The 27,847-nt window shown below is 45.6% G+C and overlaps 1 protein-coding gene across 1 annotated transcript; it reads left to right on the top strand.

The window, feature by feature from the left end:
- On the top strand, positions 1 to 27,106 carry ICAM3 (intercellular adhesion molecule 3). The gene is made up of 8 exons (XM_033925431.1): positions 1 to 186; positions 9,716 to 9,982; positions 11,178 to 11,498; positions 14,069 to 14,344; positions 18,412 to 18,693; positions 19,806 to 20,033; positions 23,562 to 23,828; positions 25,921 to 27,106. The coding sequence occupies exons 1-8, from the start codon at positions 117 to 119 to the stop codon at positions 26,106 to 26,108; spliced, it is 1,899 nt and encodes a 632-aa protein (XP_033781322.1). The 5' UTR covers positions 1 to 116; the 3' UTR covers positions 26,109 to 27,106.
- Positions 27,107 to 27,847: the final 741 nt, after the last annotated feature.

The raw sequence follows: 27,847 nt of genomic DNA, 5'->3' as shown, positions 1-27,847 counted from the left end.
CGCTGCTCCATTGCACAGGCTGGAAAGTCCGATCCTGCATTTATAAAAAGCTCCGTCTGGCCAGGCGCTGCCCCCGGAGCCTCAGAAGGGAAGGGGGGCACCGTGCCAGGCTCACCATGCTGCTCGTGCTGCCGTTTGCCCTCGTTGCCCTGCCCTGGCTCTCTCAGGTGCCCTCGGCCGCCGCAGGTAAGAAGCGACTTACAACCAAACGGTTTCTGCTCAGCCCATTTAGCCGGTTTCCGGCCCCGAAGGCGCTGCCGAGACCCGCCCGGCCAGAGCGAAATAGTCGCTCAATGCCTTGGCCCCCCCTCCACAAACTTGAGCCGGACGTTTGCGGCTAAGAAATAGACGTCTAATAAGGAGCTAAGGCGCGTCGTTTCTTATTCTGGAGGAGCTTTTCCAAGGCAACGCCTTCTTCAGGCCGGCTCGGGTTTCTCGTCTTTTTCTAAACCGTTTTAAGTTTGGAACCCCCCCCCGTCCCCCCCCCAGGTAAAGCTGACAACTTTGTATGTGATTTTTGACTGGATCTGAGGGGCAGGCATTGGGGGGGGGGGACTAAACCCAGGGCAAATAATTCCTTCCTAGACATAGGGCTCCTTTTACAAAGGTCCGCTAGTGTTTTTAGCGCTCGTAGCGGATTCCCGAGCGCTAACCCCGCGCTGTTCCATGCGTTAAAGCCCTAACACAGCTTAGTAAAAGGAGCTGATAGTCAAGGAGTTTGTCCAACATTGGGGGGTGCTCAAGCGCCCACAGAGCCGGCCTCTAAGGTGGCATTCGCCCCCGTGCCCCTGAAGTCTAAGAGCATTGCCCCCATAGAGGCAGAAAGGGAACCCCCCACCCCGAACACCTGGCCTATCTGGGCCCCAAAGAGATTTGTCGAAATAAAACCAAAGACAAATAGGGGAACCCTTGGAAAGTTCATCATCAAATACGTTTGAGTTAGTCCAATAAAAATGGAACATAGTAGATGACGGCAGATAAAGACCCGAATGGTCCATCCAGTCTGCATTATTACCGTTGCTTTTTTTGTTTTAACACGGCCCCCACAGCGTTTCACTTTAGTTGTTCCAAATTCCCTTCATAAGTATGACACTAGAATAGATGACATGCATGTCGCGTCCGTAAGAGTCTGTCAATGTTTCGAGCGTCTGTGCGCGTAAGAATACAACCGCCAGATCCGCATCATTCTTTGCCGTGATTGGTCCTTGAAAACCAAAGGCAAGTCGTTTTATTTTAATTTTTTATACGCAGTTCAGGCTCCTTTTGCCAAGGTGAGCTAGCGTTTTTAGCGCGCATTAAGCCCGCGCTACGAGGCTAGAACTAATTCCAGCTCAGCGCTGGCGTTAGCGTCTAGCGCGTGCGGCCTTGTAGCTCGCATTAAAGCTCTAACGCAGCTTAGTGAAAGGAGCCCTAAGTTATCCTAACTTGAGCCACAAAGCAATCGAGGCTTTGTTACCGTTTGGATCCGGATTTTCAGCTCCGATGGTTGGAAAAAAGAGAGAATGACCCTAGATGGTGGATGATGAAATGCGTGTTTGCTTGTCGACTCTCGAGGCTTGTTTTGAGTTAATTTGCGCTCAAAAACGAGCACATCCATCGCATTGATTAGCAATTCGATTTCATCTACTCTAGTTTCCGCTACCGTTACTCATACGTAGCTTAAAGAACTTTAAAAAAATAACTCTCAAATTTAATTTTTGGGTTGGTTTTGCAATTTTATAATCTCAATTGTAATATGCTGGAACAAAAAAATAAAAAAAAAAGTTTGAAAGATACTGGTCTGCTATTAGATTATTTGGAGACAGCAGTGACCCTGCAGGAATGACTCTTAAAAATATATATATATATATCAATCTGGTCTGTACTGCCAGTCTTTACGGTCGTAGGAATATAAGCCAGGGCAGGAGAGGAAGAGGTTGTACAGAAGGTTTATGTAGAGCTAGTAATGTCTGCTATTTATTATCATTATTAATAAGGTATATTGTGTTCATGGGTGTCAGGTCAAAAGCGCGCCGGGACAAAGGCGCACGCAGACGCGCGCCGCTCAAAATTACTGTTTTTAGGGCTCCAACGGGGGGCGTGGGGGGGAACCCCCCCACTTTACTTAATAGACATCGCGCCACGTTGTGGGGGCGTTGTGGGAGGTTTGGAGGGTTGTAACCCCCCACATTTTACTGAAAACTTCATTTTTTCCCTGTTTTTAGGGAAAAAGTTAAGTTTACAGTAAAATGTGGAGGGTTACAACCCCCCAAACCCCCCACAACGCCGGCGCGATCTCTATTAAGTAAACTGGGGGGGGCTCCCCAACAAAAACCCCCGTCGGAGCCCCTAAAAACTAATTTTCTTCAGCGCGCGCCTCCGTCTTGCGCTCAGTTGTCGGCGCGCGCCTTTGTCTTTCGCCGACTTGTCTATGAACCGTGTTCATGCAGTAATGTTTTAAAAACCTGAATTGACAGGGGGCCCATGTCATACACACCACTGGACAGAGTGAAGGCACATGCTCAATTCTGGCTTCCAAGCCTTCACCAGCTTTAGACAGAGCAGGTTTTGAAGTTCTGGCTTGCAAATGTACCGGAGTCCTTTATCTGAGAACTTTTAGGTTTCTGGTGTAGTTTCCACTTTCCGAAGGGAACATTTGCAGTAGATGGGGAAAAAAAAGCAAACCAGGCAACGGGGTATCGGGAGAAGGAGGATTGCACAGGAAATTTGAATTGGACAATGGGACGGTTCGCCTTTTCCACAAAGTTTTCCTCAAATCCCCACCCGTTTGGGAGGGAGGGGGTTTTTCAGTCTATTCTAAGCGCTTTTCCAGAACATAGGAATTAGGCATTCAGGTACACTGGAAAAAGAAAAAAAAATCCCAGATAAAGCAACCAAAAACCCAGCTATCTGTGTATTTTTTTAAAAAATTTTTAAATTTATTCATTTTTGAATTCTTACAACAAGTGAATTAAACATATTATAATCAATTATCATATGGCACTTGTAATTACAAACACATCCTATTATAATATAGAATAAATCCCCCCTTTTATCAATATTCCTATTTCCATATGATATACAATCCCCATCCCACCCCTATATATCTACTGCCCATGTGCTAAGAAATCTGATCATTAGAATAATTAGTCAATGGTTCCCAAATTTTTTTAAAATTATGAAGATTCCCTTGTTGTAACACTAACACCTTTTCCATTTTATATATATGACAAACTGAGTTCCACCAAAATGTATAATTTAATTTAGTATAATCCTTTCAATTTTGAGTAATTTGTTGAGTATGTGTTTCTGTGTATTTTGTAAAACACTTCTGTCCCAGAAATTAAAAAGAGTGGGTCAGGCCCATCAAATATGAATCGATGATCCTCTGTCCAAATCCCCACCCCCACACACATACCGTCTCTCTATTAATAGCACTGAACAAACATGAAGCACAGTCTGGACCTGGAAAGAGATAGATCAGGTGTGGCCACCTCATGTTTCAAGTTTAATGAGTATTTCATATATATCGCCTATGGTAATACAAAGCAATTAAACAAAATAAGGTGCATCATTTTTATTCTCTTCTATGAGAAAAATGGCAGCCATGTTAGTCCACTCTTAAAGATAATATGTAGAAATAAAACAAATATAATCCAAGTGATTTCTTTTTTTATTGGACTAACTAGAGCAGGGCTGCCCAAGTCCGGTCCTCGAGATCTACTGGTAGGCCAGGTTTTCAGGATATTCACAATGTATGATAGATTTGCATACCAAGAAGGCAGTGCAGGCAAATCTCTCTCATGCATATTCATTGTGGAGATCCTGAAAACCTGGCCTGCCAGTAGCTCTCGAGGACTGGACTTGGGCAGCCCCGAACTGGAGCATGGTTAGCTTAGCTTCTGATCAAAGATAAGCAAATGAAGACACTTTGAAAGACCTCAACAGAGAAAATGGGCTTGTTCGAGGTTAGCAGAGGACCGGGGTATGTAACCGGCACAAGAGCTGACTTTTTAACAAACATGAATTTTAGAGGGATGGAGAAAGAGAGTAAAGCCCTGATTCACTCAGTTTTTAAAATCCCTTCCCTAGAATGAGAAAGCCTGTTGACAAATGAACTCGAAATGGCCTTCCTTCCACTACCATCAAAGCTGGCGTAATGGGTTTTAAAGAAAAATCTGGTGAACTCTAAGCAAGTCCATTTAGCCTTCAATGGCCGCTTCCTGTGGGGAGAGCCTCCTTTAAGTCAGATGGTTTGATTTTTAAAAGCTTCACATGTATCGGGCTTGACATATTCAGAGGATAGGTTGTGTCCCTATGAGATCCTAAAGCAGATCTTCCCAAACTGTGGGTCTCAGGAGCCCAACTAGGTTCACAAAATCTGCATTTGGGGGTCACCATATGTGCATCATTATTCTGCACCTCCAGGGGTGGTCTCAAGCATGGGACCCAGTCACCAAGAGATTGGGAAGCACCGTTCTGAAGGTCTGGGGATGAAACTCTCCTGCAGATTAGGAGCTGGGAGTGTGGAATGCGCTCCCGAGGGAGGTGGCGGAGAAGAAAACGGTGACAGAGTTCAAACAAGCGTGGGATGAACACAGAGGATCTCGAACCAGAAAATAATGGGTCTACATTGATGGAACTAAGGCCTGTACTGGACAGGCTTGCATGGCCTGTGTCCCGTATATGGCCATTCAGTTGAGGACGGGCTGGGGAGGGTTTCGATGACTGGGATGGTTAAGATGGGCTGGAGTGAGCTTTGATGGAGACTCCAGTAGATGGAACCTAAGCACAGAAATATCTAAGAAAAAGGACCACTTAAACTAAATTAATTTATGGAGTATGTATGGTTGGCAGACTGGATGGACCGCTCGGGTCTTTATCTGCCGTCATTTACTATGGAGTCCAACTGAGCCTTCGTTCCACAAGCATCACTACGCTTTTGGAACTGGCTTCCAAAAACATCTGAAGTTTTGAGTCTTCAAAAATTCATCGAGATGTAGGGTTTTTTTTTCAGCTAATGGCTTCCAGGTCTTGAACTAGTGGGCTGTTAGTAAGTGGAGTACAGGATTTCTTTCATTTCTGCTGGAGAGTTTGTTAGTGTTTTGTTGTTAGGGGTTTTAAATTTTATACGACGGGAGTCTCAATTGAATGAAAACTCCAAAGTGCGAGGGCATGGAATAAAGTAATAGAGCAATCTAATGAAATACTCTTTTACAGAAAGGGTGGTAGATACGTGGAATAGTCTTCCAGGAGAAGCGGTGGAGACAAGAGACTGTGTCTGAATTCATGACGGGCACATGGGATCTCTTAGAGAGCGGAAGAGATAATGGTTACTGTGAATGGGCAGACTGGATGGGCCATTTGGCCTTTATCTGCCATCATGTTTCTATAGAAAGGGTGATAGATGCATGGAACAGTCTCCCGGAAGAAGTGATGGAGACAGAGACTGTGTCTGAATTCATGAAAGCGTGTGACAGGCACGTGGGATCTCTTAGAGAGCGGAAGAGATAATAGCTACTGCAAATGGGCAGACTGGGTGGGTTATTTGGCCTTTATCTGCTGCCGTGTCTCTATGTAGGAGGTTGTATGTTGCATCTCAGGGTGTTGATGCAAAGTAGAGAGTAATAAGTATTAATTTAGTTTATTAATGTGCGTTCTGCTTATTTCTAAGTGGATCACATAATCATAAAATAACAACCAGGAATAACAAAACAAAAAAAGAATAATAATCAAAGCTACAAACAGGAAAAAAAAAAGTGTTTCCTCTGTAAACTGTCAGCTTAAACGCTCCAGTATGTTGATTTTCAAATGTCTGTCATACCCCCCCTTCCCTCTCTCACAAGTCGCCTCTCTTCCATTTTTACTGAAGCGTGTTAAGGGAGGGTTTGCACGGAAAACCACATGTTAAGAGCTTTTTTTGTGTGTCTGTGGAGGTGTCATCGCAGAGCATGAACGTGGACGAGGTTCTGTGATTAGCGCTCGGCAAATAATATGTGATAATCTGCACTTTTGCATTTAGTGCATCCTGCCTTCCTCTCTCCCTTCCCATTCCTCCCCCTCTCTTTTTTCTATGTGAGGGAAAGCCAGCTTAATTTTTTTTTGCTCCTCAAACCTTTACCCATTGCTCACTGTGCTTTGCTCTGAAAGCAGGTCCTGAACCAGTACATAAAGACACAGGATGCAGCTGGAGACCGTTATTTAACTCTGAGCTTATCAGATTCTTTCCATTTGTTTTCGGACTGGGATCCGCTGAACCCCACTGGCAGGGAAATGTGGATTTGTGTTTTTCTATAGACAGGGCTGGGGTGGTCTAGAGAGAGCCCACTAAAGTGGGGCCTTGCGAGGTGAGAAGAGACATTTAGATACTTGAAATGTATAAACAATGAACAAGGTAAAAAAAAACAACAGCAACGTATTCCGAGAAAAGAATGTTCTAGAACCAGAGACAATGAGGGTGAAAGGAGCAACACCAGGAAGGCGTGGAACACTCTCCTTCCCTGGGTGAAGGAAAATTCAGGAAAGTCTGGGCGAGATTCTCTAGCTGTAGTGGGCACAGGAGTCTCCAGCACGGCCCCAGAGACCGAATGGACCTTATGGTGCTTATTTAATTCCATTTGTTTTTTGTTGTGTTTTTTTTTTTGGGGGGGGGGGAGTTAACTCCAATGTTAATGAAACAGAATCTTTCTACATTTTTCATATAGGAGACCCACGCAGAGTTTTTACTTTTTATATACACTTCTCCCTCCGTATTTGCGGTTTCAGCAATCACGGTTTCGATTATTCGCGGTTTTTAGCTTGCTGGCTCCTCCCCCCCAAATTACATCGGCCTGCATAGAGAAATCGCCGATTCCAAGCGTTTACAGAGAAAATCGCCGATTCCCGGCCCTTTCGTCACCGTGTTTTGCCTCTCCTTCAGGAACAGGCCAGGTCTCCCACCGTGTTATTCGCGGTTTCATCCTATTCACAGTGGTTTTTAATAGAAAACAGCGAATAACATATGAAAAAAGTTATTTGCGGTTTTTCTGTATTTGCGGTTCTGTTAATCCCCTATCCCAGCGCATACGGAGGGAGAAGTGTATTTTTATTAATTTACATGTTGTTGTTTTTTTAATTACTTCTTTATTTTTACAGTTGAACACCACATTGTACTGAGCTAGAGTTTTCTGGGAGAGGTGGTATGTTTCATCTCAAAAAGCTACTTTTTTCTCATGTCTTTTCACCTCTCTGAAAAATAAGCGGCTTCTGACCCCCCCCCCCCCCCCATTCCATCCATGGCAGTAGACATATTTGAAGGAGCTGCTTTGTTTAATCCAGTGTTTTTCAACCTTTTTACACCTATGGACCGGCAGAAATAAAATAATTATTCTGTGGACCGGCATCGGTCCGTGGACCGGCGGTTGAAGAACACTGGGCTAAGTCGTGGGCCAGACCCCGCCCATCTCTACCCAATCTCCACCCCTGACCCCGCCCCCATAATAGTACTAATTGCACCTTGCATGTCCTGTGCCTCATCTGGAAGCCTTCCCTCTGACGTTGCAACGTCAGAGAGAAGGCTTCCGGTTTAGGCGCAGGATGCCCGTAGGAGCCACTGCCCGTGGCTTTGTGCACTGAATCAGTTAGGAAGAGGGAGCAGGCTCGAAGATAACGCCACATCGATCGCACCGTGGACCGGTAGTTGAAGAACACTGTTTTGGGCCTGATGCACGTGCTGGCCCTGTGGACCGGCAAGAAATTTCTGTGGACCGGCACCGGTCCATGGACCGGTGGTTGAAGAACACTGGTTTACTCCAATGTCTCTCAACATTTCTGGAGCCGGGGCACACTAAAGGTAGTGGCCACGGCTTGAGGCACCCAGAAGTGCGTGGACTTCGACGTGATAATGTCATGTACATGTATGACATCAACACGTCAACATCCGTGCATGTGCAGAGGCCCTCCAGATGGGCCCTGAGATGCCAGTAGGGGGTGCCAGCAGGGAAGGAGCGGCACTGGTGCCAGCTGATTGCCTACAGCAGTGGTTCTTGACTACTTCAGCTAAGTTCCCCCTAACAAATATCATCTGAGTATCCCAACCACAGACCTCCCTAGGTCCACCCAAGCTCTGTCCCAGATCCCACCCCCTTTACTAATTGTAATGCAATTTTTTTCCATTCATTTTTCATATACACAGTGGATATAAATTCTCAAAACTGACACATTTCAATCACTATATTGAAAATAAAATCATTTTACCTACCGGCGATCCTCTGGAGGCTACTGTAATTACCTTTAAAGGTGAAACCGGGAGGCTGGGGGGGGGGGACCGGAGGATGCTAGAGAGAAGGAGGAAACATGCAGGCCTTCAGCGAATTGGGCAGCACTGGCGCTGTATCGTGTAGGGAAGTCAGCGGGCAGGCGCCTCTCTTCCTCCTCAGTGTGCCATGGCACACTTGAAATCTCAGGAGGCACACGGTTTGAGATACACTGGTTTAATCCATGGGAAAGAGAATGTGTGCATTACTTAGGAACAAGTGCAAATACAGAGAGAGGACGCATGATGGTCAGCTCCTCTAAATACAGGATGAGGAGTAACAGGGGCTAGCTTACAGCAGGGAAGATTCTAGCTGGTTATGAGGTGAGGTCCACTGCATGATGGATCAAGTTCCTCCAGCAGGTGGCACCATCTCATCACTGGATATTTTTAAGAGCAGGTGGAACACACTATGTCCGTTTTTAGATGGTTTGAGTAGAGTAGATCCCACTTGGAGGCAGGTTGAAGGTAAACTAGATAATCTCATGAGGTTCCTTACGGTGTTCTGTTTCTGTGGATCCAGGTAGGGACATGTTTTCATTTGGTGGCAGATAAAGGCCAAATGGCCCATCCAGTTTGCCCATCCACAGTGAGAGATCCCACATACAGACACAAACACACATGGAATATCAGTGAACTTCATGTTCAAAATTAATTTTAGACCTATAAAAGTTATTTTCAAGAAAATAACTTGCACCCTCTAAATTAAATAAACATATTCTCCCTCGAGCTTCTATGTAGCTCCGGAGGCCCCCTTGAATCCTCTCGCTCTACTTACCTGAGGTGGGAGTGATCCTCAATCCCTTTTACCCCACTATTGGTGCTTGAGGTTGTGGGATCGATCCCAGCGCTGCTCCTTGTGTCCCCAGCTACAAAATAAGTGCCCATGCGTATGTAAATCACTTTGAATGCATAGCCACAAAAGGCGGTATGCAAAATGCATCCCCTGTCCCTTTCTCTTACTGGTACCAGTTCACCTTAAGCTGGTGCCATTTGGAAATTTAAATTTTGCCTTGGGTCAGTGGTGCAGTTGTGTGAAAACCAGCAGCGATGGGAAGGACTGGCTGGAGGTCACGGCTGCCATCTGATTAATTGCTCCACCCCCATCTCTTCTTACCCCGTCTTCCAGATCTTCAGAGGGCTGCAGTGACTCTCAGAAGAGAGGATCCCACTCCTGACACTTTTTATTTTTCTCTTCTATTTTCTGATTTTTTTTTTCTTATTTTTGGAGGGGAGGGGAGTATTATAAAGTAAAATAAGTGAAAACAAAGAAGTGCCCATCCTTAATTGTTGATCAACCGCTTCCAGCTCTTCCTGTGCTTCTAATCTCTATATAACCTTTGCAAGATCCCGTTTTGCTTAGATAATTGTGACGGTCCCTTCTGACTTTCCATAACATGTTGCGGGAGGTTCCTAAATAGCCCTTCTCTTCCCTTCATGCAGGAAAGCCATGCAGTGTGACCATTTTGGAAGGCAGCACAATTTACGTGGAGTACAACACAACCCTGTCCCTGAACTGCACCAGTTCCTGTGAGGACACGCAAGACATGAATTGGGAAACGTCCCTGAAAAAGAAGACAGTGCGCGGAGGGAACTGGACTTCAGTCGAACTGAGCGACGTCACCCTGTGGAATACCTCGGTCATATGCTACGCCCTGCTTCGGAACGCGGAAGACACCTTACAACAGGAAGCCGCCGTCATCGCCTACCGTGAGTTTCATTTCTTTTGGCGCTAAATGGCAGACTCTTCCTCACTTTTGACGGTGTTTGTTCCTTTCTCTTGGAATTCATCTACTCTTCACTCCCCCAAAAAAAGAGGGGTCAATATTCAAAGTGGTTTAATCGGCCAGAGACACATTGTTTGTCCGGTGCTAACTGGTCATTTTCAGCAGCACATACTGGATAGCACAGCTGAAAATGTTCGGATAGTGCCCAGTATGAAACTGGCTATTTTGGGAGTTCTGAGGTTGGAGTCAGTACTTGGCCGGTTAAAATTGAATTGGCTAGGTTCTGTCTTTATGTGGTGCCCCCAGTGGCACAGTGAAGGTGAATGGCGCCCATCTTCCACCCTCTTCTCTGCTCCTTCCTGATCCCCCCCTTCCCTTCCCCATACCTCTTTAATTTTCCAGGCACGAGCAGCATCTCGAACCTGCAGCCCACATCGTGTCGGCTCTTCCTCTGACGTCACTTCCTAGGTGTGGGACCTGGAAGTGACATCAGAGAGCTGACAGTAAGGCAGCAAGTTCATGCTCGCGCCAGGGATATTAAAGAGGTACAAGGGTAAGGACACACATGCGCGGCAGGGGGTTCAGGAAGGAGAAGGGGGCAGAGAGGATGGGTGCTGGCACCCCCACAAACATGGTGCCTGGGATAAACCACCCCCTGCCCTCCCTTAGTATGCCACTGGGTGCTCCATAACTATTAAGGCCCACATTTTATAAATGGCACTGGGATTGGCAGCTGTCCACAGACACAACGCCGATTGTGCGTCAGTCACACGATGGCGTGATTAATAGAATCATGGTCATGTCACAGATAGGTGCTGGAAATTTAGGCCAGGGTGGTCAAAGCCTACATTTCTGGCACCTATCTGTGACAAGAATCTTAACAGAGGCACCAACCAACACCTAAGGGTACGTCTGACATTCACTACGTCTATTTTACCCTTAGGCAACAGTAGATACCTCTATAGTCATGGCTCCGGTGCTGTTTGTGGAGGAACCAGTCTTTGTTGTTGTTGTTTTTTTTAAGACTGTTTAATTGCTTTAAAATGATGTAGTCAGTTATCCTGTTGATTAAAGGCAATTAAATTGCACCCACACCAAAATTTGTGCATGTAGTTTTGAGTATTATATTTGGAGTTAGGGGGATAATGTGTTGTTTCTTTTCATGGATGTTTCCCCAGGACCTCCCGTGAGTGTGAATATCGTGCTGGATGAGGAGATCATGGAGGTGAACCGGTCTTACCCCATCACTTGCAACATCACCAACGTTGCCCCCCTCAGGAACACCCTTGTGAGCTTTCGGAGAGGGGAGGACACCCTCCACGTGGTGACCTTTGAAAACACCGGTACAGTTGAAGGCGTCAACCTACAGTTAACCCACAATCACATTGCTCAGAAGGCTGACCACCGTATGCCATTCAGCTGTCTGGTGGAACTGGACCTCCAGCCTGAGGGACGGCTGTTTAAAGCATCTTCAAAGAATGTGACTGTCAGAACCTTCGGTAAGCTTGCATGCCTCACTGGTTGGTTGTTTGGGAGGGAGGGGAGGAGAGAGTAAAGGATGCACCTTCTAATTAAAATCTCAACTTTGTGCTTTACAGTATATCACTGTCATCTACATTATCAAGCCTTAAAGCATATTTTTGGACAAATTATATTATATTACATTACATTAGTTTCTTTTATTCTGCCAATACCTAGCGGTTCTAGGCGGATTACAAAAGGATGAGATTCTGGTCATATCCAGAAGATTACAGGGAAGCTATTGGTTGGAATGTTTAGAGTCTGGCAATGGAGTGAGTTTATTAGTTGTTGGAACGTTTAGAGCCTGGCGAATGAGTGAGGTTATTGGTTGTTGGAATGTTTAGAGTCTGGTGATGGAGAGAGGTTATTGGTTGTTGGAACGTTTAGAGTCTGGCGATGAAGAGAGGTTATTGGTTGTTGAAACGTTTAGAGCCTGGCGATTGAGTGAGGTTATTGGTTGTTGGAATGTTTAGAGTCTGGTGATGGAGTGAGGTTATTGGTTGTTGGAATGTTTAGAGTCTGGTGATGGAGAGAGGTTATTGGTTGTTGGAACATTTAGAGTCTGGCGATGGAGTGAGGTTATTAGTTGTTGGAACGTTTAGAGTCTAGCGATGGAGAGAGGTTATTAGTTGTTGGAATGTTTAGAGTCTAGCGATGGAGAGAGGTTATTGGTTGTTGGAACGTTTAGAGTCTGGTGATGGAGAGAGGTTATTGGTTGTTGGAACGTTTAGAGTCTGGCGATGGAGTGAGGTTATTGGTTGTTGGAACGTTTAGAGTCTGGTGATGGAGAGAGGTTATTGGTTGTTGGAACGTTTAGAGTCTGGCGATGGAGTGAGGTTATTAGTTGTTGGAACGTTTAGAGTCTAGCGATGGAGAGAGGTTATTAGTTGTTGGAATGTTTAGAGTCTAGCGATGGAGAGAGGTTATTGGTTGTTGGAACGTTTAGAGTCTGGTGATGGAGAGAGGTTATTGGTTGTTGGAACGTTTAGAGTCTGGCGATGGAGTGAGGTTATTGGTTGTTGGAACGTTTAGAGTCTGGTGATGGAGAGAGGTTATTGGTTGTTGGAACGTTTAGAGCCTGGTGATGGAGTGAGGTTATTGGTTATTGGTTGTTGGAACGTTTGGAGTCTGGCGATGGAGTGAGGTTATTGGTTGTTGGAACATTTAGAGTCTGGCGATGGATTGAGGTTATTGGTTGTTGGAACGTTTAGAGTCTGGCGATGGAGAGAGGTTATTGGAACGTTTAGAGTCTGGCGATGGAGTGAGGTTATTGGTTGTTGGAACGTTTAGAGTCTGGCGATGGAGAGAGGTTATTGGTTGTTGGACGTTTAGAGTCTGGTGATGGAGTGAGGTTATTGGTTGTTGGAACGTTTAGAGTCTGGCGATGGAGTGAGGTTATTGGTTGTATCAGGAGTTTGCCTTGACATATTTCTTGAACAACCTGGTTTTTATTTCCCTCCTGAAGACGTTCAACCCTAAAGGAGAAATTTTCTTTTTAAAAGTCCTAGGCAACAAAGCCCTGAGCTAGAAACACAGATAAAAACTCGGTTGTTAAATCATAGGGCATCTCGGGATGTGCTAAATCAGCTTCCTGCCCAGTGGCATTGTACGGGAGGGCGGGGGGCCCCAGGCGCCATCTTGATGAGGGAACTGGCACCTCTCTGCCCCCACCCCTAAGGGCATGATTTATAGAATTTATAGACCTCCCATTATAGAATTTGGCCCAAAAAGCATCTTCAACGTAATACAAGCAATGACAAGTGTTAATAAATCAGCAGATGTCTGTCTTGGCTGTTTAGATTGTAAGCTCTCTCCTTCGTGATTCTGTACAGCGCTGCGTACATTTGGTAGCGCTATAGAAATAATCAATGGTCGTAGTTATACACAGCACTGCCTAAATCCTTTGCAATATAAAATGATAATAATTATTATTATTATTTAATGGGTGTGAGGATAATCCTGATGGTTTGTAAAATGAGCTTGTTCTTTGCGTTTATCATATCTGTATGAGTTCTCTTGTAGAGAATGACACGGTGACAAAATTCATCACCGTTCTCGTCCCCGCGGATAACCGCGGGAAACCATCTTCATGTCATTCTTTAAGGAGAGAGGGAAGAATCAGAGTATGAATGGCCACAGCCACTGACCTGCAAGCTTTGCTTTGAAGAAGGACTGAGGCTGAAACAGACACTACAGAATGACAGTCTCTGGTATCCAGAGCAGATATTGTGATGTCATAATGCCTAAGAGCCAATCACATCAGTGATGTCACAATGGCTCCCATAAGAATCAGAGTATGAATGGCCACAACCACTGACCCGCAAGCTTTGCTTTGAAGAATGCTGGTGTAGAAGGACTGAGGTTGAAATAGACACTAAAAAATAACATGGGATTATTTCCCGTGGTTATCCATGGGGACGGGAACGGTGATGAATTTAGTCAACTTGTCATTCTCTAACGCTACAGATGCTGTAAGTCTTTTGGTTGCAATTTTTTTTTTTTGGCTCAATAAAAATGATCTTAAACATTATTATTTTTAATGATGCAGCTCTCCCTGAGAAACCCACGATTGACATGCCCTTGTACGTGGAGAAGGGCTCAGAGGTCACTGCCAAGTGCCAGGTGTCTGGCGTCTTCCCGGCTGAGGAGGCGAACCTCCGCTTGACGTTGAATGGAGAGGACCTGAACGCCACAGTGAAAAGGATGGATGGCACGATGACAGCCGAAGCACAGGGGTCCCCCAGCAGCGCAGAGTATACAGTCTCTTGCAGCCCCATCCTGTGGGATAAAGTCAAAGTGACGGAGAATATTGGCTATGTATACAGTAAGAACATGTTCTGTGCATTTCTTGCAGGATGGGGAGGGGGGGGACACGTTTTGGGGCTTTTCCCAAAGGCCCAAGAGTTGCAGCTGTTTCTCACCGCCACCAACAGCAGGTCTCATCAGGAACTTCAAACTGGAGTTTGAGCATTTGGGGGGCTGAGATTAAAAGGTCCCCGATTTCCTGTTCACTTGGGGACCCTTCCTTTTACTAAACTGCATGAAAATGTGCAGTTATCGCTGCTGAATGCAGGACTTTGCCTCATGATTGATGCAATTTTAAAGTGACACAGTAGTATAATGGGTACACTACTTGTCAAACTGATTGACAGGTGAGATGAGATAAGGATCAGCCAGTCAGTGTTCACTTCTGTGTTAGACCATGCCCACGCCCCACCCACATCCCTTCCCTCCCATTGGAATGAATGGTGGTAGCTCCACCCACTGCCCACCCCCAAAGTAACGCCCCCCTCTGTCTACGTCATCGGAAATAACCCCCTGCCGCTTTCTGATGACATCAGTGAAAATGGGTTGTCTGACACCGGAAATGCAAGTGACTGTTACTGGCAAGCAAGTCAAATAAAACAGAGAACAGAAAATTGTTACCCCCTGTTAAGACATAGGCTTCTTTAAGATTAGCGGTGTTGTGATCCTGAAACAGAGAACAGTGCTTAATATTTTACACAGATCTGCCCACCCAGAGGGCCCATCTGCAGCATTCAATATCTCCTCCTCTCCCTAAGAGATCCCACATGCCTGTCCCACAATTTCTTGAATTCAAACACAGTCTTTGTCTCCACTGTCTCTACCTGGAAACTATTCCATGCAAATATAGCAGACTGTGGACTTTTCCTCCAGGAACTTGCTCTATGATGTCACAATGCAAGTGTTAACAGCCTTAGCCTATAAGGAGAAGAGGAGATAGTGGGTGCTGTGGATGAGCCATTTGCTCTATGACCTCGCAATGCAGGTGGAAAGAGCCTTAGCCTATAGGAAGAGGAGATGCAAATGTTAAGAGCCTTAGCCAATAGGGAGAGCAGGAGATAGTGGATGCTGTGGATGGGCCATTTGCTCTATGACCTCGCAATGCAGGTGGAAAGAGCCTTAGCCTATAGGAAGAGAAGATGCAAATGTTAAGAGCCTTAGCCAATAGGGAGAGCAGGAGATAGTGGATGCTGTGGATGGGCCATTTGCTCTATGACCTCACAATGCAGGTATTAAAAGCCTTAGCCAATAGGGAGAGGAGGAGATAGTGGATGCTGCGGATGGGCCATTATCTGCCACCATGTTTTTCTGTTTCTAACCATGTCTACTTTGTGGGTAGATGCCGCTCTGAGTTCTGCATAGAACTGTTAATTGTTTAGGGGGTTTTGTTTAATTTTTTTGAATGATATTTTAATGGTGTGGTCAATTAGTAGACCAATTAAGCTCATTAATCAATTTTGAGCTCCACACAGAACTCGGCTAAGCGTTCCCAATCCAGGTGCCACTTATACTGTTTGGTGTAAGAGCCCCTTCCATTTGCAGGCATGAAAGGTCAACAGACAAGATTCAACTTCTCAATTACCTGTTTACTAGACGAACCCAATACAGTTGGATTTTGCGGCTGGCTGTTGAGATCTCTGCCCACCCCCCGCCACCACCAACCCCTCAGATCAGCACAGAAGCAGTTAGGCCTGGACCTAAATGATTGAAGGGAGGCCGCTCTCTCTGGGTGCAGGAGAGAAAGAGGCTCCTTTTAAGCACAGAGAAATAGTATCACCGAAAGGGTTAGCATTGGAGAGGGCTCTGCTTGTCTCCCTCCTCCCGCAGCCCTCACATTCCAGTGAACAACTCCCCTTCTCTCGCCTGGCTGCTGAAAACAGTTTAACAGCCCTTCGGAGCGTCCCAAATGCCCTGGCTCTACAAAGGAGGGAATGGAGGTGTCTCTTTTTTTCTGAGCGCTCGAGCTAGAGAGGAAAGATAAGAGACCCAACCGGATATACAGAGAGCAAAGGAGAAGAGGAAGAAAGGAGGGTGTGGTGTGAGCTTATTCAGAAATGGGGAAGATGGGGGTTAGCTAGCAACTGGAACCATCTGTCCCAGCTTGACCAGATCCATATGCAAGTATCGGGGCTGGTAGTTCCGAGGTGGTCCAGACATTATTCAAATGGTGCCACTGAAAATTGAGAGCTGGTCCCAGTAGCCCACTTTGTTTACCAATGCATTTGGAAAGGATTTTCAGATGCTTTTACAATCAAAACAAGAGGGAGTCAACATTAATCTCCGACATCTTGTTTGCTAATCCTTACTGTACAACTGGAGAGGTCGGCTGAATTTTGCTCCTTGCTGTGAATCCAAATAGCCCACCCTCAAGAGGAGCCAACTTTTCTAAATGATTGGGGGAATGACCTTTCGTTGGACATCCTCGGTGGTGCAGTGAGGGGTGGGAGGTGCCTGGGATGATGGTGCCACCCCCCCCTTTTCTTCACCCCTGCTCCTTGCTCACCTCCCCCCCCCCCCCTCCGTCCTCATCTGCACAGTATATATACTGCAGGACCGCGAAGTTCTATGCGGTTTACCATGATTTAAAAATGTTACAGATTGAGTAAAAGTTTAGCGGTCAGTTGTTGTGGGGATGGATTGTGCAGTGAAGCTGCCTACGTGTGTTTGAGACTTGTGCAGTTAAGGCAGAGCTTACAAGACCGGGGAATGGACGGGGAAGCCAAGTTCCTGCGGGGACAAATTTGTCCCCTTGTCTTTCTCTACTTGGGAGAACAGTATAGAAAACTGAATAAGTAAATAGTGTGAAGAGTTTCAGCCTCTGATAAGCAGAGCTGGTATTTTGACATCATAATGCCTCATTCCACCAATAAGAGCCAACCTCATCAGTGATGTCACAATGGCTTGATTGTCCTATTCTTGGCTCACTTTCACTACATTATGATTTCTAGAGTGGTGCAGTGTAGAGAATAAGGACAAAACAGGGGAAACAAAACCACAGCCCCAAAAGCACAGAACAAAAGTGGAATTGTCCCAATCAGAATGGTGTCTTTCAACTCATCTGACAAATCCAAATGCCTTTATTCATCCAAAATTCATAAAATGACTCTGCGACTCGACGTGCGCATGTTTCGGCCCAAATGGCCTGCCTCAGGAGTCTACAAGTACATACAAAAGCATAAATACATTAAAAAAAATACATAGTGTACATGTAAAACATATACTTAGTTAAAAAGACAGCAAAGAATAAAAGCTATATGTAAAAACATTGTAAAAAGAACAAAAGAGTAAATCTGACGTCAAGTGTATAATCAAAACAGAGATAACAATTCATCATGCAAAGCAAATATAAAGCAATCCATTAAATGAAACAAATATTAAAACGTAAAAAACATATAGTAAACAATTTATATGAATGCCCAAAATATCTCATACTATTTAATCAATGCATAGTTATAACAATTCACAAAACAATATTAAAACATTAAGAATTAACGAACAATTAATATAAATACCCCAAAATTACCATATACTACTGCAAAGAATTATGTTTTTGGAAATAAACTCTTTTTGTGCACCTGTAATAGTTGTAGCTAAAAAATATATCTATAAAAAAACAAAAAATATACTTTTATTGATGATATAAAAATAAAATCAATTAAAAACATATCAAAATACAGATATATGTTAAAAACAGAATTAAAAGCTAAAAAATAAATATACAACAAAATTGATGACTTGAATTAAAACAATGGGCCATTTTGATAAGGCTGTAGTGGAAGATTACCAAAAAACGCCTTGTGAGGTAGAGGGAGGAGATCATTGTCAAAAAATAGAGATAAACGGAACATACCTTGTGAGGCTTCAAGTGTATAAAAGAGTGACAATCTCACTAAATGCTGCTTCTAAAGGTATGTTCCGTTTAGCTCTATATAATGAATGTTTCCTGATTACTCACCCCTAGTATAAATATCGACCTCTGTATTAAAAAAACTTCAAATGCTGTTGAGATACATAATAACTTTGGTATGGAATTAATCTGTTCCACTGCATTGTCTGTTTTGCTTTCCTCAACCTCCCTCTTTACAGCTTTCTCCAACCCAGTCCTGCAAGTGACTGACGCAAACACGAAAATGGGGAACGACGTAACGATTAATTGCAGCCTGGCTGAGGCCGAGCCCGCCGACATCCGCTTCAACATGACTGTCGGGGGAGCGCCTCTGAGCTGCGAGGAAGTATCCCTCTTCCAGCAGCTCTGCACGCTGCCTGCGCAGATGAAGGATCACGCCAAGGAGGTGGTGTGTGACGTCCAGCTCCGGCTACCCAGCCAGATCATCTCAAAACAGGCGTCCGCACGGCTAAACGTCACCTGTACGTAACATCTTAACTCCTAATCGCGGTTCACAGGGCTCTGCTGTTTATGTCTCTGGAAGAAACTCCTGTCCCTTGACCATTGACTTTCCGGTTCATAGACAAAATCGCGCGAGACAACGGCGCGCCGACAACTAAGCGCAAGGTTGACGGTGCGCCGAAGAAAAGCACTATTTTAAAGGGTTCCGACGGGGGGTGTTGGTGGGGAACCCCCCTATTTTACTTAACAGACATCGCGCTGGCGTTGTGGGGGGTTTGGGGGGTTGTAACCCCCCTCATTATACTTGAAACCAAACTTTTTGCCTGTTTTTTAGGGAAAAAGTTCAGTTTTAAGTATAATGGGGGGGGTTACAACCTCCCAAACCCCCCCCCAACGCCAGCACAATGTCTGTTAAGTAAAGTGGGGGGGTTCCCCCCCCACGCCCCCCGTCGGAGCCCTTTAAAATAGTGCTTTTCTTTGGCGCGCAGTCAACCTTGCGCTCAGTTGTCTGTGCGCCGTTGTCTCGCGTGATTTAGTCCCGTCACCGACTTTCCAAGCAGGTTTTGTTTGGTTTTTTTCACTTCCTTTCCATAAGCTTTATCTCATTGTTCCTGTTCATAGCTTTGTACATGAGAAGTTTCACTGCCCGTTTCACCAGCCTTTGCCCCCGCAAAACTTCTCTGTCACTTGCTGCATTTTCTGTCCTAGAGGACATTTTACAAAGTGGAGAGCTAGTGAGCACTTGGGGGGGGGGGGATTCTGGAAACAGTGCCTAAAAAGCAATAGGCATTTAAAATGGCAAAAACATCGCTGTTAAATCACCTACCAACGCCTATATACCACATTTTCCCAAAAATAAGCCCTAGCATGATTTTTAAAGGTGCTGCTAATATAAGCTCTACCCCCAGCACCTCTGCCCATCTTAAGGGGGCACTTGCTGTGAACAGGAGACAGACGGGGCAGCCGAGTCATACAAGCACCGAGAGGAAGAGGAGGCCTCGGTCTGACCACCTGACCTGCAAGCATGCTTCAGAGAGGGTGAAGTGGGGTTGGATCGAAACAGTGCGAAAGTTAAATCGGCTAAGTTGTTATATAACTGATGGGAGAATTTGCCCTTCACTTTGAATTTCAGATGGCCCTGTCTTTAGCGACTCCGATTGCCCTTCTGTTCAGACGCTGGTGGAGGGGAGAACGGGCACGATCAGTTGCCGAGCTGAGGGGAACCCCGCTCCTTATATTAAGTGCACCAAAGACGGCAACGAGACTTCGGACTTCGCCAGGGCGGATTCCGGGACCTACCTGTGCACCGCCACAAACAGCGAGGGCGTAGCTGGCAGGAACGTGACAGTCACAGTAGAATGTAAGTTATCTGTGCTGTACTGAAGAGAGGCATGTCATTATCGCTAATTACATAGATAAATCCACGGCTGGACATGTCACAGGCAGATGTGCGGGACTAGGAGTATAAAGACACAGAAATCTCTGAGAGATTGATCTGTTCCGTGTAATGCTGGGGGTTTCTTTGCTCTCTGCCTCCCATAAGATCTGATGCCTCCAGTGTCTGAGCTCCTTGGCAGACTTCTGAGGCCATTAGTCTGTTGGAACAGCAAAAGTGCTCGGTACTGAGTAGCCGCTGACCGGTTCCTGAAGGCATCAGCTGTTCCAGAGCAGCACTGAAAGCAGACAGGAAATGGAGTTTTGGGGCCTTGCTTACTCAGGCCCCTGCTCAAAACCACCAAATAAGAAGCAACGGGCAGGAAATTAAGTGTGTAGAAGGCCAAACACCAGGAACCTCTCTGTACTTATCCAGTGCTTCTCACTAGTAATAAATTCATTGCCTAGTACAGTGTATGAATGTGACAAATGACAGAGTCTCTCCAGATCAGAAAAGAGTGACTAGGGAGATTTAAGGAGTTTTACCGCTGCCCTCACCAGTTATGGGAATTTTTGTATTGGGGAAGGAACCGGGCGGAGTGTGGGTAGTGAATAGGCAGGAAGGGCGTACAGCAATTAACGCATTGACTAAGACGAAGTTAGCATATATATTGAAAGATTTATATTCCGCATATTGGCTTTGCGGTTTCCAAATTACATCCACATTATCTTGAGCTCCCTACGTTCGCTACACGTGTAACACAGGCAGACAAACTAGTCGGACACATTTTTTTAACATCCTCCCCTCACGGGATCACGAAAGGGCGCAGGAAAGCACTTGCATGAGGTTACAGTAGTGAGGCGGTCGACATTCCAGAATGCACACGTTTTCCATAAAAAATCATTCTTTATAATACCGAGGGCATAGCGAGGAGGAGAGGTGTCTGGAGGTGGTCCCCCCCTCCCTGCTTCTTCCCCACGCACGTGCCCCTTCCCCGTATCTCTTTAACTCTCCCGGCACAAGCAGCATCACCTACTTGCTGCCCGCATTGGCGTCGGCTCTCCCTCTGACATCACTTCCTAGGCACGGAACCCGGAAGTGACATCAGAGGGAGAGCCGACGTTGGTACAAGCAACAGGTTGAAGTTACTACTGGCGCCGGCAAAGAGTTAGAGGTACAGCGGGGGGTGGAGGGAGTGAAGACACGTGCACGGCAGGGGGAGGAGTGGGGAGCAGAGAGGAAGGCAGGTGCCGCGGACTGTCCCCCTTCCCATCCCCTCCCTTCTATGCCACCGTATGACTGCAAAGGAAAATGTTGGGCAAGGCCCCAAAAGTTACAGCATTGGATCTGCAGCTACCACGCGCTAATTCTCTGCCTTAAGCTGCGCTAACTGCAAAATCTAATGCACTTTGGTAAAAGGAGCCCAGGAGTTAGATTTGTGTGCCTTCCCCCCCCCCCCCCTAAAGATTTAATCTCAAAGAGATTCGTGATCTTGTTATTAGGACTTGCCCAAAAGAACTTAGTTTTATCCGAATTCAGTTTTAATTTAAATTGCGTGGTCCGTTGTTCTACCTTGATGAGAGTGTTTGCATATGAATGAGACAGAGAGAGTGAGTGTGTGTGTGAGTGGGGTAGAGAGAGGCAAAGTGTGAGTGGATGAGAGAGTACATCGCGGGCAGGAGAATGCCAGGAAAGGTCCCTTCCTCAGAGTCTCTGTGCTAGGGAGTGGCTGGTGGAAAAGGCCCTTGAGACTTTCAATTGCTTTGTGGAATTTCAGGCCTTTATATTTTCTCTGAGTGGATTGCATCAGATCTCGATGAATGTTTGCTTTCTTTGGAAGAGCCCCAAATGGAGATTGATGTGGCTTTTGTTCAGCTGGGAGCCTGAAAACATATATTAAGCTTGGCAAGAGGGTCCCCACACGCCTTTAAAATGTTTATGCCCCCAACAGGAAGGACCCAGGACATGGGCTGGGTTCTCGGGTGACTCTCTCATCTCTCTGGTCACTTCCCAGGGATTCCGATAAAGAGGGCTCCAGCAACGTCTGTTTATTTTGGATTTGGCTTACAACTTTTAGCACTTGTACCTCAAGGCAGGGGCACAGCTAGAAGTCCAAAAATAGACCCGGGGGGGGGGGATCCTTTCTCCCCTCCCCACCCCCCACTGCAATATTAGCCTTGTTGGCTGAAATGCCAAGCCTTGCCTGGGTCACACCTGCAGCAGTGCTTAACTCACTTAGACCTGAACTGAACCTACATGAGAGAACCAGCATTAGTAGATGAAGCGTGCCTCAGTGAATTAATTGCCACTTCAGGCGTGGCTCGGGGAGGCAATATCTTTGTCTGGGGGGAGGGGCTTAGCATACCTGCCAGCCATGACGGCAGAAGGAAATGTGAGGGGAGGGGGCCCCGGCTCAAGATGAATTATATTCAGGTTCACAGTCTTAAGTTTGTGCCTGACGTAATGAAGAGTTAAGTGACTTACCCAAGGTCACATAGAGACATGGTGGGATTTGAACCTTGGCTTCCCTGTTGTACTCTTCCATTCCTAATTTGATATATTTATCTCAGGTTGCCTTCGTTAGAAAGTCCTCTTCGGCATGGCGCCCACTTACCTATCTGAATTATTTTCCTTTATTCAATCCAAGCATTCATGCAGTTCACACAGCCTTTTTACTTTTCCATCTGTCAAAGGCTGTCGTTAGGCAAAATACCACCAATCTTTGCTTTCTTATCAGGTGGCTCTCTGGGACAAGGAACTGAAACCTTTGTTATTGAGTCCCATGTCTTACAATCATTTTCGAGAGCAACTGAGGACACATGTGTTTGCAAATTCATCAGTTTTCTTTAGATCAGTGGTTCCCAAACCTGTCCTGGGGGACCCCCAGCCAGTCAGGTTTTCAAGATATCCCTAATGAATATGCATGAGAGAGATTTGCATACCTGTCACTTCCATTATATGCAAATCTCTCTTGTGCATATTCATTAGGGATATCTTGAAAACCTGACTGGCTGGGGGTCCCCCAGGACAGGTTTGGGAACCACTGCTTTAGATGGTATTATTTGTTAAAGTTTGTAAACCGCATTGATCTTATCGGTTATGCGGTATAGAAATGGCTTGTTCTTCTTCAGGAGAGCTGTTGGCTTTCTGCACTAGGAGTGAAGTGTTTACAAGACGTCTTGGTTGGTGATGCAGAAAATCACTCAAAACTTACCTATTCAGCAAACAAAACCCCTAAGGGTCCCCCCCCTGATTTCATTACACTTCGCCCCCCTCCGCACTACTCCTCCTCCACGATAGCTTCTATTCTCGATCTTCCCCAATCTCCCCTCCTCCTCTATCAAGTTCGGTTAAAATTTGTTATATATCTTATAATTTGTTGTAAATCTGCTGGTCAACGCGGATCCTAATTTAACTGATGTAAACCGCCTAGAACTCATACCGCCGGGTATGGCGGTATATAAGAATAAAATTATTATTATTATAATAATCCACTTTCATTTTCTTTCTCAGACCAGCCCACTATCTCTGATATCGAGGTCATCGAACCCAAAGGTGTCATAACCAAGGGGGAAACGGTTACACTGCGTTGCCTTGCCTCTGGCCTGCCGCCTCCCAAGTATCGGTGGTCGATCCCGAAGGTTGAGAGCGTAACCTATTCATCTGATAATTCCACAATTACAGTCCATGATGCACAGACGCACCACAGCGGGTCATATGCGTGCAGCATCACAAACGCACATGGAAGTCACAAGCTGGAGAAAAACATTCGTGTCACAGGTGAGGATTGCCAGGAAAGACATGACTCAAAAAGTTCTTCCACCAGATGCTTAGCAAGGGATGCGAGAGGCAGGCACAGGTGAAATTCTGAGCTGCCTGAACCAGGCTTTGAGATTCAGCTTCACGTGTCCCCCTAATCGTGCAAGTGTGCACTTCTAAGCAGGGCTGTGAGGTCAGTTCACCAAACCTTCGACTCCGGCTGATTTTAGGCTTTGCATTTTTCTGCTGGATCTAAGTTACATTTACCAGTAATTTCTTCTGGCCTTGAACCTAAGTTACTCCGGCTGGATCTGGATCTAAGTTACATTTACCAGTAATTTCTTCTGAACTAAGTTACTTACCGTGTTTTCCCCCAAAATAAGCCCTAGCATGATTTTTAAAGGTGCTGCTAATATAAGCTCTACCCCAAAAATAGTAGAGTAGTAAATTACTTCAGCCGGAGAAACTTAGATCCAGAAGAAATTACTGGTAAATGTAACTTAGATCCAGATCCAGCTGGAGTAATTTAGATTCAAGGCTAATATATGATACTTTTAACCTGCATTATAACGTTGTATGGGTTTTATTCTGAAGTCAGATATGGCACATCCCAAATGAGCCCAACTGCACAGCCCTTCATCAGTGTATATGTGGTAGCGAACCACCTAAGCGCCATTCTGAAAGGGCGGGGCTTAGTATAAACACAAGGGGGTGTCACGGGTGGTGGGGCCGCTGACTTTCCGTGCCTTTTTCTCTCGCTCTTACTTCATTTAGATCTAGGTCTAAATTTTATCCCCTCCCCCTCCACCCCGATTCCAGTGTGTGCTAATATTCTGTAACACAATCCAAGCACCCAGTTGCTGATCTAGAATGGCCCTTCGCCCGCGTAAAGGAGAAGCCAGCTTCCAGAATTAGTCCAAAACATCTAAACTGATGTTTTATGGTAGTGTTTTGCAAACTTTGCGAGCCACGGCTCAAGGGAACCCAGAAGAGAACGGACGTCGATGCGATGACATCACCTGCATGTGTGATGTCACCATGTCGACATCCAGGCATGCGCAGAGGCCCTCCAGATGACAGAGAGGAGAGACGCTGGTGGTGGCCGACTGCCTAAAGCAGGGGTCCCCAAAGTCGCTCCTCGAGGGCCGAATCCAGTCGGGTTTTCAGGATCTCCACAATGAATACATATGAGATAGATTTGCATGCACTGCCTCCTTGAGATGCAAATCTATCTCATGCATATTCATTGGGGAAATCCTGAAAACCCGACTGGATTCGGCCCTCGAGGAGGGACTTTAGGGACCCCTGGCTTTTGGTATAGGAGTCAATGCAATAGATCAGGGGTAGGCAATTCCGGTCCTCGAGAGCCGGAGCCAGGTCAGGTTTTCAGGATCTCCACAATGAATACGTTTGAGATGGATTTGCATGCACTGCCTCCTTGAGATGCAAATCTATCTCATGCATATTCATTTGGGAAATCCTGAAAACCCGACTGGATTCGGCCCTCGAGGAGGGACTTTAGGGACCCCTGGCTTTTGGTATAGGAGTCAATGCAATAGATCAGGGGTAGGCAATTCCGGTCCTCGAGAGCCGGAGCCAGGTCAGATTTTCAGGATCTCCACAATGAATACGTTTGAGATGGATTTGCATGCACTGCCTCCTTGAGATGCAAATCTATCTCATGCATATTCATTGGGGAAATCATGAAAACCCGACTGGATTCGGCCCTTGAGGAGGGACTTTGGGGACCCCTGGCTTTTGGTATAGGAGTCAATGCAATAGATCAGGGGTAGGCAATTCCGGTCCTCGAGAGCCGGAGCCAGGTCAGGTTTTCAGGATCTCCACAATGAATACGTATGAGATGGATTTGCATGCACTGCCTCCTTGAGATGCAAATCTATCTCATGCATATTCATTGGGGAAATCCTGAAAACCTGACTGGATTCGGCTCTCAAGGAGGGACTTTGGGGTCCCCTGGCCCAAAGGATGTGCCTCTAGCCGCGAGAGGCATGTCCTATAGACAGTCAGCAGGTGCTGGTGATTCTCCTCCCTGGCATCTCACGCCACTCACTCTCTGGTGATTTCTCTATTTCTTGTGTTTAATTTGTGGCAGATCTTATGCAGATCATCCTGGCAGCAGTTTTAGGAGCAGCAGCAGGCTGCGGTCTGTTGACTGCCGCCATCGGCTACTACCTCTATTATCGGGCCCAGAAGATAAGAAAATACAAGCTTCAGAAAGCGGGGCAGGCTTCCACTGGGCAAAAACTCATGCCCAACGGTGAAAGCAGCGCGACTCACTGAGTGGTATCTTCACGGCTTTCAGGGACTGCTACAAACCTGGCCCACAAACTCAGCGTCTAGCCAAGCCAGCACACCACCCTGCCGGAGGCCAGACATGCCACCACAACTTGATATTTTTCATTGTAGGCCAGGCACGGTTTGACAACGGGAAGAGTCCCGGGAAGGGAGCACATACCTGAAAGAAGGACCTACAGCTACGTCAAGTGCATCATACTGAATTCATTACTGAACTTGTAACAGGATTTAACAGAGGTTTGGACAAGTTCCTGGAGGAAAAGTCCATCAACCATGATTAGGTAAACAGTACAGAATCTTGCTACTATTTGGGGTTCTGCCAGGTGCTCATGACTTGGATTGGCCATTGTTGGAAATAGGATGCTGGGGCTTGATGGACCTTCGATCTGACCCAGTATTGCAATGTTCATATACCTTCTCTTGGGCACCTAAAAATACTCTTTTCACTGTGACAAAGCTGAAGAGAAATTGGACATACCACAAGCTTTTAATTCATGCCATCTCTGGAAATATTTATGTACAGAATTACAATATATATAATACACTGCAACAGTTCAGCTTGAAGTTGTAAATGTCCCCATTTAACTGACCCTGTACAAAGCAACGGTGGGTGAGGGAGAGGGTGGAAGTGAACCGAGAGAGTGGTGACATGTAAATAACTTTGGAAATATTTATTTTAATTGCTTTGTAACTTGAGCTGGACTGTTTTTGCAAAAGTGGCATGTAATCAAATATGAAAGTTTAAGAGATTGATTCATTTTAAAAAAAATTTTTAAAAAAAAACAGGAATTTTGGGAAAGCCGAGGTCTGCCTCTTTCACTTGGTGAGAGCTTGGATTACTCAGGCTTGGTATTCATTTGGTCAAGGGAGAGGGCACGGAGATTTAAAATAAAATTCAGAAATGGACAGAAGGCGTATTATTTTGTCTGGAGAGTCTCAACAAGGAGACAAGTTGGGGGAAATAAAACCTTTGGGAAAATTCATTTTGTTCTCATTCTTGTATCAAAAATGACAACCCTATGACTGAGATGCTATTTCTCCAGTTAAAGATACTTTCAAGTGGGAGAAGTATTCTGTGTTGGTTTTTTATTTAAATTTTCTATTTTTGAGAAAACATAAGGTTTTTGTTTTTTTTTAAATCGCAGACTGGTGCAATAAAAACTCTCTCATAGAATTTCCTATGAGCGTTGGAGCTTTTAACGCAGTAAAAAATTCCTTATGCAGCTTGGGGGGGGGGAAAGTGGTTCCTCCTTGTGGGTGTCCTGAAGCACTGTGGTAAATACCAGTTCTCTAACAAAATCTGGGCCCCCCTCCTCCTCCCCCGATTTCATACTAGAATTGTAGTGCAAGCCCACATCTGTGCACCCAAAAGGAAAGCACAATGGTTCAACCAAATCAATGGTGAGTAGCAGTGGGTGTGTCCAATAGTTCAAAGAAAACAGGAGATTCCTCCTTCTTGAATCGTGGCAGGCAAAGAAACAAAGAAAGAAGGTGATTAGTTGGTGGTCGATTTCTTTTAGTAGATAATGTCGGCGGCAAAAATGCCTGTAAGGTACTCTGGGGTGTGATCGTAGTTGAAGATCTTAAGGTGGCCAAACAGGTTGAAAAGGCAACGGCAAAAGCTAGAAGGATGCTAGGTTGCATAGAGAGAGGTATGGCCAGTAGGAAAAAGTAGGTATTGATGCCTTTGTATAAGACGAGTCGGGTGCGACCTTATTTAGAAT

Source organism: Geotrypetes seraphini, chromosome 16 (assembly GCF_902459505.1).
Source record: "Geotrypetes seraphini chromosome 16, aGeoSer1.1, whole genome shotgun sequence".
Taxonomy (NCBI): domain Eukaryota; kingdom Metazoa; phylum Chordata; class Amphibia; order Gymnophiona; family Dermophiidae; genus Geotrypetes; species Geotrypetes seraphini.
Note: the sequence above shows the minus strand (reverse complement) of the source record. Positions and strands in the feature narration are given on the sequence as shown.